The sequence below is a fragment of the Symphalangus syndactylus genome, chromosome 7 (assembly GCF_028878055.3).
Source record: "Symphalangus syndactylus isolate Jambi chromosome 7, NHGRI_mSymSyn1-v2.1_pri, whole genome shotgun sequence".
NCBI classification, from domain to species: Eukaryota; Metazoa; Chordata; class Mammalia; order Primates; family Hylobatidae; genus Symphalangus; species Symphalangus syndactylus.
In genome coordinates, this window is record NC_072429.2 from 36,111,158 (window position 1) to 36,124,073 (window position 12,916).

Here is a 12,916-nt window from a genome sequence, read left to right on the forward strand (position 1 = left end):
ACACAAATTAGTGATTGCCATGGTTTGAGTATGGGATAAGTGGACTAACTACAGAAACAAGGGAACTTTGGGGATGACAGACAATTCCATATTTGACTGTAGTGAATGTATGTACAAAATCCAAAACTAAAAAGGATAAAACTTTATGTAAATTATACTTTAAATCAACCTTTTTTTTTTAATGAGGTGAGTTCAATAAATGTGTTAGGTAGCTTGATGACACGGTAAGTATGAAAGTGGTACCAGAATGGCTTGAAACTCATAAAATATTGGCGGAGTGGTTATGAGTTATTCCAAAAATCAAATAATGCATATGTTGATTCATAAGACCCTTGTCATTTCAGAAGCTGGAAATGAAACAGCACTAGTGAATTTGTGGCTTCACCACTTTTTAGCTCCACAACCAGGAGCTAAATCAGGAGAGATTAGGTTAATCTCTCTAAACCTGTTTTATTTTCTATAAAAGAGGGATCATCATACTTGCCTACAGGGTAGAGTTACCAGATAAAATACAGGACGATTGGTTAAGTGATGTGAATTTCAGATCAACCACGAATCCTACTTTAGCACAAGTAGGTACCAAATATATTTATAATTAAGAGATTCGCGGTTAATCTGAAATTCAACTTGAAACGGTCTGTAATTCGTGCGTGTGTGTGTGTGAGAGAGAGAGAGAGAGAGAGAGAGAGAAAGAGAGAATTGGAATCTGGCAACCCTACAGACAGGTTATGAGAATAAATGATACACTGGAACCACAAGACGTTCGCCCAGAGTTTGGCATAATAAGCGCCTCAGTGGTAGCGAACGCTATTTTAAACCCAGCCTCTGATGCATTACGTCTTCTTTTATTCTTTCGCCCAATTTTTAAATAAATCAACTGTACGTGTGGCCCTTCATTCCAAGCAGGCAAAAACTCGAAGGAAACATCCAGGTGCATTATACCAGGACCCCAATTGCTAAGCTCAGAAATTCCAAGAGCGGGCGACGTCATGACGCAAAGGCCCCGCCCCGGAAGAAGCACTGGACGCGTAAATAAGACGCCGACCGGCGCAGCGCTAGCCTCGGGGCTTGACGGGATTGTGGCGGTCCTGTCTCCCAATTCGGAAGCTACAGCTACCTCCGGACGCTCTCAAGATGGCGACCTCTCTGGGTTCCAACACCTACAACAGGCAGAACTGGGAGGATGCGGTGAGTGTGCCTGCCGGAGGAGGACGGAACGAGGAGGCGAAGCCGCGCACCTTGCAAGCTCGCAGGACAGGGCCTGCGGCGCGGCCGAAGGAATTCCGGGGAGGAGCCAGCGCGGCGACCTAGCTTGGCCGGAGCAGGAGGGCGGAGGGCGATCCTCCTGCGGGCTTGAAGGGAGGGGGCTTAGCCAGGTCCCGGGACCAGCACCCTTTCCATCCCTGCCCCCTCCAGCCTATTAGAGCTGGTTTTCTTTTCTCCCGCCGCCTGCCGGAAGTGCAGACAGCGCCTCCTCCCGCGATCGGGTCGTGATGGACTTCGGGTTCCTGCCGTGCCTTGTTCCCCACCCTCGCTTCCCGCCCCCTCGCCGCCCCAAGTGTCACTGAGGTGTCAGGGTCTTCGGAGGGTGGTCCTCAACCAGATTTCCCATTTTCACCAGGACTTCCCCATTCTGTGCCAGACATGTCTTGGAGAAAACCCATATATCCGAATGGTGAGTGATCGCGTGTGAAACGAGTTATTCATGTCCTGTCGGTGTTGCGGTACTTGCACACTGTGAAGTGTTTCTCTTAGACAAGCAGAAAAAATGATGCTCTTTTACTAACCCAAAGTGCTGGACGACTTGCAAAGAACTGTCCTGTGTATTCTCTTACTTATGAATCCGGTAACACTCCTGTAATGTAGGGGTAATAATGATAGCTAGTATTTTTTGAGCATTTACCTAGGAAATAGGTCTGTTGACCAGAAGGTGAGAGCGTTTGTGTCTTTTCATACAATAGTAAGGAATGGAGCTGGGATTTAAGTTCAGATATTCTGGCTCTAGGAATGTCAGCATGATAGGAGGAGAACCAGAACTAGAAACTAAGTTCCCTGACTCCTGGTCAAATGCCTTTTGGCCAGTGTACTTTATCTCTTTAAAGGAAGCATTCCCCCTTTCTTATAAACGGGTAAAATTAGAACCAGTTAACAATAATTAGGTTAGGGCTGTATTATTGTGTAGTCGTAGAGGTGTTGATACGTTAGTATGTTCACGATGTTTGAATAGTTCTGTTTAAACAGAACATTTACTATATCCCAGGCATTGGCACAGGGCAAGTCTGCAGTAGCTACCTTTTGACTAAACTTTGTAAAGTGAGTGGGCCATAGCTGTATCCTGATTTAGGGATTATGGAAAGCATTAAATGTTAGTTCTTGGGAGTGAACTTGGGAGCCAAAAATGAATCTAAGAGTTGTGGCTGTGGAAAGACACTCACTTACCTAGAATTAGATGCATGTACTCTATTTTTTTTTTTTTTTTTTTTTCTGTAGAGACAGCGTCTCACTATGTTGCCCAGCCTAGTCTGGAACTCCTGGGCTCAAGCGATCCTTCCACCTTGGCCTCTCAAAGTGTTGGGATTACAGGCATGAGCCACTGCCACCCAGCCCAGATCCATATACTCTTGAGATGTTATAACTTATAATATGTTGTTATAGTATGTGCCCTACCCTCTTCCCAAAAAAGGTTGGGTTTTGGTTTTTGTTGTTGTTGTTGTTTTTCTCTCTCTAGGATGCCAGGGATTTCCAGACATATTTCTTGGGTTATGTTTAAGGAAACAGTAGACATCTGGCTTTTTTCTTTCCGTAACTCCAGTTCTTTTCTATTTTTTTTCTATTGTAGACCAAAGAAAAGTATGGGAAGGAATGCAAAGTAAGTATGTCTGTTAAAGAGTAATGATTTCTGTTTCGTTTTTCTTTTCTCTACCAAATTAGCCTTCAGTTTACTAAGTTTTGAGGTCTTCCAGTAAAAATCAGTGCTATACAACTTTTTATGTATTACTGATATATTCATTGGCTGGCAACTATTTATGTGGGAGGTAAGAAAATGAACCCTCTAATGTAGAGATTCTTATGGTGTCAGTGGATGGGCATTGAAGGAGTTTGTATACCAGGTGGTGTATGACTGTCCACATGAGCATTTTAGCTGAGGAGGAAGGTCATTCTTGTCAGAAGATTCTCAAAAAATTACATGACACTCCCCACTCCCCCTTAAAAAGATTAAGGTTCAGATTATTATTGGTGCTTAGCTCTAGGGTGGGAAGATCTTTGACCTTTTGGCTATTTCATTTTGGTACTCTGAATTTTTGCTGGAGAAGGATGCTGAAAATTGTATTAAAACATCAAATCAACTAGATGATTGCTAAGGTCTCTTCTAAACCCTCATTCAGGGATCCTTTTTTGAATGCCCCATTGTTATCAGATCTCCAGATTGCCCAGATCAGGACCATTGCATTCTATGGCTCTTGCTTTGTGTTCCAGATCTGTGCCAGGCCATTCACAGTGTTTCGCTGGTGCCCTGGAGTCCGCATGCGTTTCAAGAAGACTGAAGTGTGCCAAACCTGCAGTAAATTGAAGAATGTCTGTCAGACCTGCCTCTTAGACCTAGAGTATGGTATGTGTGACCTGTCCAATAAATCTGACAGTGTGCAGGTGCCTAAAACTACAAGCCAGTCTTTTGTCTCCCACTTCTCACCCTAGCTCTGGTTCTGATTTCACTTTGGAATGTCTGCCGTGGTCTGCTTTTCCCAAGAAAAGAACTATAATTGGCCACTCTAGAGTCCTGAACAATAGTAGGAACTTAAGGAAAAGTTGGGAATTAATCAAAAGTGGGCTAAACCTTCATCTCTGTAGCCCAAGTGAGGTAAAAGACATTGATCCTATGATAGATAATTTATTTGCCTTAGGCTTCTTTCTTGATCCAGAGCTTTTTTCCACCATCCCAATCAGAAGCTCACAGGGTAATTATGCTTTATTTTATTTTATTTTTTGAGTTAGAGTCTCACTCTGACACCCAGGCTAGAGTACAGTGGTGTGATCACAGCTCACTGCAACTTCGAACTCCTGGGCTCAAGGGATCCTCTTGCCTCTGCCTCCTGGTATACCACCACACCCAGTGCACGTGTGTGTGCGTGTCACTATTTTGCCCAGGCTGGTTTTGAACTCCTGGCCTCAAGCAGTCCTCCCACCTTGGCCTCCCAGAGCCACTATAGCCAGCCTAATTGTGCTTTAGACTTTTGTCTCAATTGTGTTGTTAGAACTGATATATTGCTACTGTTTCAGAGTGACTGCTTTTGGGAGTAATTTTTTTTTTAACCATAGGTGACTTTTTCAGAAAGATAATTTTCCAACAAGAGTTTTTACTATTAAAGGAAAGGGAAAAATATATGAGTTTATGTATGTTAAGTTCATTAGAGTTACTCTTCTAGTCAGAGTCCTGGCCACATTTTATGTGATATTATTTATATGTTTGTTAAGGAGGTGTCTGGTCCTAGAGTACACTGCCCCTTACATGACTGTGACTATCCAGAGGATCTGTAGGACTAACCTAGAAAGAAACCACTTTTACATTTACTTTAAATAAATCATGTTGTAATAAAAACTAGGAGTAGTTTACAGGTTGAATATGACCATGGGCACAGTTTGTTCCTCTAAAAATTTTCTTTTATAATTTTTTTGTTTTTTGTTTTTGAGACAGGGTGTCACTCTGTTGCCCAGGCTGGAGTGCGGTGGCATGGTCATGGCTCACTGCAGCCTTAACCTTTCCAAGCTCAGGTGATCCACCTCAGCCTTCTGAGTAGCTAGGACTACAGGTGCATACCACCACACTCAGCTAATTTTTGTATTTTTTGTAGAAATGGGGTTTCACCATGTTGACCAGGCTGGTCTCAAACTTCTGGACTCAAGCTATCTGTCAGCTCCAGCCTTCCAAAGTGCTAGGATTACAGGCATGAGCCACCACACCCAGCCTAAAAGATTTTCTAAAACATTGATTTCATCAAATTTCCTGACAGCTCAGGAATTTGGACAATTTCTTAGCATGCCGTGTTGCAGAAGTAACCTGATGGTGCTAAAGATTTTGAATAAAAACATAGTAAAGTCTCTGGTACTAAATATGAAAGAGGAGAAGGGAAAGATGATGTATTCTGTGTGCATGGTTAGTATGGATATGTTTTAACATACATCTGAGGTCTTTTTCCTCTTTTTTTGTACCAGGCCTGCCCATCCAGGTTCGTGACGCAGGATTGTCTTTTAAAGATGACATGCCAAAGTCAGATGTCAACAAAGAGTACTATACACAGAATATGGAGAGAGAGGTATGCTGCCACTTTTTGGATAAAAATCCTAATGAATTGACACAGTCTGTATAATTTATCTTTTGAATTTGTCATCCCTACTTAGATTTCTAACTCTGATGGAACACGGCCAGTTGGCATGCTGGGGAAAGCCACATCTACCAGTGACATGCTGCTCAAACTGGCCCGGACCACACCCTACTACAAAAGGAATCGACCCCACATTTGCTCTTTCTGGGTGAAAGGAGAGTGTAAGAGAGGAGAGGAATGTCCATACAGGCAAGAGCTGAGCCTCATTTTCAGTATTTGCTTTCAGATGATTTCTCATCTAAGAAATGGGAGGTCCTAGCTTAAAACTGTTTCTGCTTTAAAATCTAAAGGTCATACAACTAATGTGGTATATCTCATGTCTTAGAACTATGAAATTTAGAAGAGCATGAATAAATTGTAGTTTTTACTTACAATTGAGGCTTGGAAACTAAATTGCTATGCCATACAATATAGATGCTGACCCTAAACATTTCTGCCTGAGAAGTAAATCTTCACTGCCATGGTTTAAATGAGTTGACTCTCAATGTATAGTTGAAGTCAAAGTAAGGTCAGACTTCTAAAGGGTGTGTATGTTTTTGTTAAGACTGCCAAGCATCTGGATTAGGAGTTCTTAATTTGGGATTGGTTAACCCCACCCCCTAAAAAATAATATATGTGCTTTCTCTGGGGCTAGGTCCATAGCTTTAATCAGATTCTCAGTGGAATACAACACCCCAAATGTGTTAAGAATCACTGACCTAGAGAGATGTAATCGTGTCCCTTTCCGGGGGGCGAGAGGGGGCGGATCATGTCAAGAATATTTATTTATAAGGAAAGTTTGGCATCCTAGGTGGCCTAATGGCTTTTGGGAGGCTAGGAATTCCTTTTGTGATACGGTAATTCTCTTGGTATTAGGTCTATTTTGGTAATTATATTTGGGTAGAAACCATAGTTTCTAGTTCAAAAGGCACTTCAGAATATGTATCTACGACTTTAATATGTAGCTACTTCTGGAAGATACCATTTTTTCACCTTTGTTTCACCTTTATGCCTTGTTTTTTTCTTGAATCATAGACATGAGAAGCCTACAGATCCAGATGACCCCCTTGCTGATCAGAATATTAAAGATCGATATTACGGAATCAATGATCCTGTAGCTGACAAGCTTCTAAAGCGGGCTTCAACAATGCCTCGGCTGGACCCACCAGAGGATAAAACTATCACCACACTATATGTTGGTGGTCTAGGTGATACCATTACTGAGACAGATTTAAGGTTTGTGGGTATAAGTTAAGGAGTTATTTTTGCCTTTAACTGCCCTGGAATAATTTATTTGCAAAAACTGCAAGAATGATCATTCTGTACAAAATACATTTTTCTTTAGCCTCTGTATTGTTAGTATCATGCTGACTGGAATTTTTGTAAAATTGTCCTTTATAGTGCCACAGTAATAATGTGCTTATGTGGCTGGGCACAGTACCTCATGCCTGTAATCTCAACACTTCGGGAGGATCTCGAGCCGAGGAGTTTGAGACCAGCCTGAGCAACATAGTGAGACCACATCTCTACTAAGAAATCAAAAAAATTAGCCGGGTGTGGTGGCATGTGCCTGTAGTCCCAGCTGTTCGGGAGGCTGAGGCAGGAGGATCGCTTGAGCTTGGGAGATGAAGGCTGTAGTGAGCTGTGATTGCACCACTGCACTCCAGCCTAAGCAACAGAGTGAGACCCTGTCTCAAAACCAAAGCACAAAGAGTGCTTATCCATCCTGGCATATGGTAATAATGACATAGGATTCTATTTGACCTAACAGCCAAGTTTTAAAGGGTGGCACACATCCAAGTATGATGAATTATGTAGAGGAGGGAGAGCTTTGCGATGATAAAACTCTTATGGTTTAAATTGTTGGCTTTTTAAAGAGACTGGCATTTGATAAATTTTTGTTATTTTTGGCTTGTATTATGCTTGGCTAGATGAGACATCTGGGCAGATAGTAATGGAAATTACCTCTTCCAAAGAGATAAAGTGGAGAAGAAACTCCTGTAAGTTTATAACCTGCCCTTGGTAGCCTGTCTCTATTAAACCCTATCTAAGTGAGCTAGACAACCCCCAGGGATTGGCAGACTTTTGCTATAAGAGGCTGGATAGTGAATATTTTAGGCATTGTGGGCCACATGCACTCTCTGTCACATATTCTTGTTTTAAACTTTCTTGGCTCATGGGCCTTGAGAGCTGTAGTTTGCCAACCCCTTATCTAGGGTTTAGGGTCTTTAAGGAACCTATTAGAACCCCCTTTCCTCCATGGGAAAAAACCCTGAGATGTTTGAGAACCTTTATTTACTTATTATTTTTCTTTCCTTCTCTCAATCAGCAGCACCCACAGTAGGACAAGATATTGGGGGGAGACCTGTGGGTAGTTAGGCAGATAACCTTGGGGCCCACCTGCCTAGTGGTGTGTCAGTGAAAGTTAATCCATTTTCAGTCTCCTGGGAACATCTTTGTTCACTCCCACTTTCATTTTTCTCTGCCTGTTTCCCTTCAGAAATCATTTCTACCAGTTCGGAGAGATCCGGACGATCACTGTTGTGCAGAGACAGCAGTGTGCTTTCATCCAGTTTGCCACACGGCAGGCTGCAGAAGTGGCTGCTGAGAAGTCCTTTAATAAGTTGATTGTAAATGGCCGCAGACTGAATGTGAAATGGGGAAGGTGAGAATTAAACTATTTTTAAGTGACATTTTGCTTAGATTTTTAAGAAACTATTTCATTTTCTGGAGACTAGTAGGCTTTTGGTTAACAGGCTTAAATGAACAGGATCTTTAAAGAGATCTTTCAAAGATCACTCTCTATGTGATACTTGATTCCTGTGGATGTTGGGAGAACCCTGCTTTGGAAATGTATTCGGGGGTTGGTGTATAATCTGCTCCTTTGAAGGTTCATGTTTTTGTGACTAGCTATTACAGGCCAAGTATAATGCCAGGGCATGAAAGGTGAATTTCAGGGTTTATAAATGAATTAGACCTAGATTCTGCCCTTAGAGGCTGATTGTCCAGTGGAGAAGGTAAAACAGGGAAGAAACGCTATTTTAAGTTTAAAAGTGATGATTGCATAAGAGAAGACACAGGTGAAAGACCCAGTTCAAAGGGGGAACATGTCTCCAACTTGGAACCAGGGAAGAGATGGCTAATAGCAGCATCTGCCTTTGTGGAGCGCTCCCTATGTGGTAAGCACTGTGCTAAACACGTATGTGTTGCCTCTTCTGGTCCTTATGATAGTTCTAGCAGGTTTTAAACCCAGGTCTTTTCTGGTGTGAAAACCTTTGCTCGTGTTCACTGTGCACAGTGGCATTTACGGGAAAAGAGTGTGTGCTGAGGAGGAGGTAGAGCGAAGGAACACCATTGGACAGGAGAATGTAAGAAGCAGAGGTGTGAGGTAAGGTGGGCCAAAGTGCCGACTGTATGCATGTGTGTTTCCCAGATCCCAAGCAGCCAGAGGAAAAGAAAAAGAGAAAGATGGAACTACAGACTCTGGGATCAAACTAGAACCTGTTCCAGGATTGCCAGGAGGTGAGTGCAGACTCCCTGCTGACTTAAGAAGCTGTATCTGCCCTGATGTTCCTATTTTGGAAGATGGGACCCAGGTCTGGTTCATGTCACCGCTCTACTCTCCCAGTAGGACCTCTTAGAATGTAAAGGTGGTAGAAACAGTGTTGCACAATTCTTCTCCCCTCTATGTGTTGACTATTTTCTCTCCTCCAGCTCTTCCTCCTCCTCCTGCGGCAGAAGAAGAAGCCTCTGCCAACTACTTCAACTTGCCCCCAAGTGGTCCTCCAGCTGTGGTGAACATTGCTCTGCCACCACCCCCTGGCATTGCTCCACCCCCACCCCCAGGTAACTTCCATCTTCCTTCTTAGCCCAGAGAAATCCTTGTGAAAGTTCTGTCTCATAAACCTCACCATCACGTTCAACACATCCAAATTCTGTGAGTTTGCTCTGTAGAAGTCTACAAGTAAAGTTGATCTGTTGGAATTTCCAATATTTTTTTTTCTCCTGCTCTGTCAAGGAGAAGAAAGGGGCCAGTTTTCTAAAGATCCGCGTATATGTGTCATCAGAGTAAGATTATTAGATTACAAAGATCTATCACCAATTTGTTCCCTTTTCTAAACTAAATGCTAATGGATGCCCTAGAGCACTATTGCTCAGTGTGGGCTGTGAGTGGGTGTCATTTTACAAAGTGTTTATCACCTGTCTGCCACAAGATCAGGAGCTTGTGCCAAAATGTAAATCAGTGAACCCCTTCCTTCATTGAGAAATTTTTTTTTTTTTTTTTTTTTTGAGACGGAGTCTCGCTCTGTCACCCAGGCTGGAGTGCAGTGGCACGATCTCGGCTCACTGCAAGCTCCACCTTCCGGGTTCACGCCATTCTCCTGCCTCAGCCTCTCCGAGTAGCTGGGACTACAGGCGCCCGCCACCGCGCCCGGCTAATTTTTTGTATTTTTAGTAGAGACGGGGTTTCACCGTGGTATCGATCTCCTGACCTCGTGATCCGCCCGCCTCGGCCTCCCAAAGTGCTGGGATTACAAGCGTGAGCCACCGCGCCCGGCCCGAGAAAGTCTTGTTACCAAAAAAACTGTCAGATGAACTAAACTGTGCCTGGTCATATAATTTACATTTTGACTCAAGCTCTTTGTCTTGAGTGGCCAGAAATAGGTGGAGGACTGGCACTTTGTATAGCACTGCTGTAGACAGTGTTAACAGTGGAAGGAAATCACAGGTAGCCAGTTCTCCTGTGGCAGAGAGCCCATACTCTGAAGAGAATCTGGTTTCTGAGCACCCTCCATCCTGGTGTCAAGCATTGAGGTTAATGATGGACACAGTCTTTGCCATCAGCCTGATTTCTTTCTTATCTCCCAAATCCTGACTAAATCCTGTCTGGTAGGATTTGGCATGTTGGATACATAGCAGAGACTCAGATGACATACTAGGCGATAACTTGAGTGCTGTGGAGTTTTTTGGACTGTGGGGGAAAGGTTTCTAAAACCAAGGAAATAACAAGTGGAAGCAAGTTTTGGGAACTGACATTTGCTTAAGCCCCGTGTCAACCTTGATTGATGTGTAGGTGATTTTAACCTTAGCAAGATTGAGAGGTTTGAAAGGTTATCAAGGAAACTACAAGCCTAACACATTTGTTCTCTCGTATCTGCAGGTTTTGGGCCACACATGTTCCACCCAATGGGACCACCCCCTCCTTTCATGAGGGCTCCAGGACCAATCCACTATCCTTCTCAGGACCCTCAGAGGATGGGAGCTCATGCTGGAAAACACAGCAGCCCCTAGCACCTTGTCACCACTCTGGGGCTCTGTGGAAGAAAGGGCACTTAAAACTCCCAGTAAATCTTGGAATAAATATATTTTTCCTTCCCTTGTAGTTTCCATGGTAGCTGAATGTGCTCAGATGTGGGCAGTCAGAGACTGACAGCCATGCTTTCCTATACTTGTTCAAAGGATCGATGGACCGTAAATAAGCTGCCATTAACACATCTGGTTACTGCTATAACACGACTAATAAAACCTAACGCCTGTTCCCCTTACCCATGTGGGGGACAAGCAGATGAGTGAATTGGAATGTCCAGCAGAGTTACCATCCCAATTATATGTTCATTTTGTATATTTTTTGGGCGGGGGAAGAATTGACCTGCAGTAAAAAAACCTTTGACCGTTTTTATGTCCATTGGGTATTTTCCTTTTTATCATCTTAAAAAAAAGATAACTAGTACTAATCATTGTAGTGGCCTAAGTGTGATTTAACTCTTTTGAAGTCACACCCTCAGAAAGATGAGTAGAAACCAGCACCAGCACAGCCCAGATCTTTTCTTTCCTCTCCTTTTCCTCATTTATTCCTAAAGGAATCTGACCATTTTACGTCTCTACGGCCCAAAAAAAGACAAAAATAAAAATTCCTTTTTATTCCTGTCAACTGGATGGAAACAAATTTCATGGAGCTGTGTACCATTGAAGAAACCTGGTGTCTGGCATGAAATTACTGTAAAGAACTTCTTGTAAAACATGTTCTTTTAACAAACTGAAATGAAAAGCATGGGAGCGTTTGAATGAAAGACGTGACCTCCTGCTGGGACTCTGATGGTCTTCAGCATTCACCTTCGTGTGTCTTCAGTGTCTCATTGTCATCCCTGCTTCTGTTTGGTCTTAGAGTGTTTGGATATAACTGAATTGTAGATGGTAAAGGAAATTTGATGTGTTTTTTGTTTTTAAATAATTAAAACGGGTCAATTTTTCAAATGTTGTCATGGGTTTATTTCTAGATTCCTCTTTATCCTTTGGTAGCTGAACTCAAGGTCAGTGGAATTTATTTAATAGAAATGAGTTATATATTGTACATTTTTTAGATGTTGCTTTAGACTTTTGATTATATCCATTCCGTGATGATTTATTTATTTATTTACCGCAGCCTATTAGGTTAGATTCCATGATGATTTAAAAGGCTCAGACCTCTTTAGTACTTATTTCAAAGGGTGATTGTGAGGTTGAAATAAGATAGTGCACAGAAACACTTAGCACAGATCCTGGTGTAGGGTGGTTGATACAGGGTAACTTTAAGAAGTCACCCAGCTGGGTGCATGCCGATAGTGCCAGCTACTTAAGAGGCTGAGGTGGGAGGATTGCTTGAGGCCAGCAGTTCAAGGCCAGCCTGGGCAACATGGTGAGATCCTGTCTCTAAAAAATAAAATTTAATAGGTCATTCTTAGGCAAGTCATTTTAAAAGGAAACATTTATTATAAATCCATTTTTCCTGAAGCCAATTTTTTTTTTTTTTTTTGAGATGGAGTCTCGCTCTGTCACTAGGCTGGAGTGCAGTGGCGTGATCTCGGCTCACCGCAACCTCTGCCTCCTGGCTTCAAGCAATTCTGGTGCCTCAGCCTCCTGAGTAGCTGGGATTACAGGCATGCACCACCACACCCAGCTATTTTTTATATTTTTAGTAGAGATGGGGTTTCACCATGTTGGCCAGGATGGTCTTGATCTCCTGACCTCGTGATCCGCCCACCTCGGCCTCCCAAAGTGCTGGGATTACATGAGTGAGCCACTGCGCCCGGCCATTTCCTGAAGCAAATTTTATGCCACTTTTATCTAAAATGTTTACTTCCAAGAAGGACATGCCCCATATGGCACCCTGTTTTAGATTTGCAGAACTTTTGTTTTTTTCTAGAGAACTTAAATTGCCTTTTTTAAAGATTTAAAAATCTATACTTAGAAATTTTGATTTTATTGCCACTGGTGTCAAATGTGAAGCAATGTACGATACCTCCAAGTATTTTTGTATCCTTTTGGGTCTTTTTTGTTTGCCTGCTTTTGAGTATGTAAAGGATTTTTAGCCAATTTGTAAATGAGATGTGAATCTTATGGATAGCATTTTAATAACTGCTAGATTCAATTATTTACATCTCCACATATACATACATACATACATATATGCCTATCCAATTGTGTATTCTAACCTCGCTTTCTTGGGGAGGAGGAGATTCTAATTTTTGTGTAGTTTAGTTATGGATCTTTTTAAAAAACCAGTATAAAGGGAAGTA

The 12,916-nt window shown here is 42.5% G+C and overlaps 1 protein-coding gene across 1 annotated transcript; it reads left to right on the plus strand.

Moving 5' to 3' along the window:
- The first annotated feature begins 991 nt into the window (after positions 1 to 991).
- Positions 992 to 11,615, plus strand: RBM22 (RNA binding motif protein 22). The gene is made up of 11 exons (XM_055285609.2): positions 992 to 1,188; positions 1,622 to 1,675; positions 2,840 to 2,869; positions 3,478 to 3,610; positions 5,212 to 5,312; positions 5,398 to 5,570; positions 6,396 to 6,596; positions 7,861 to 8,025; positions 8,794 to 8,882; positions 9,075 to 9,206; positions 10,522 to 11,615. Exons 1-11 carry the CDS (start codon positions 1,135 to 1,137, stop codon positions 10,650 to 10,652), a joined length of 1,263 nt encoding a protein of 420 aa, XP_055141584.1. The 5' UTR covers positions 992 to 1,134; the 3' UTR covers positions 10,653 to 11,615.
- The last annotated feature ends 1,301 nt before the right edge of the window (positions 11,616 to 12,916 follow it).

Coding starts and splice junctions, on each gene's coding strand:
- RBM22 (XM_055285609.2), top strand. CDS start 1,135: ATGGCGACCTCTCTGGGTTCCAACACCTACAACAGGCAGAACTGGGAG. Junction 3,611..5,211: donor CCTCTTAGACCTAGAGTATG/GTATGTGTGACC, acceptor TTTTTGTACCAG/GCCTGCCCATCCAGGTTCGT. Junction 5,313..5,397: donor CACAGAATATGGAGAGAGAG/GTATGCTGCCAC, acceptor ATCCCTACTTAG/ATTTCTAACTCTGATGGAAC.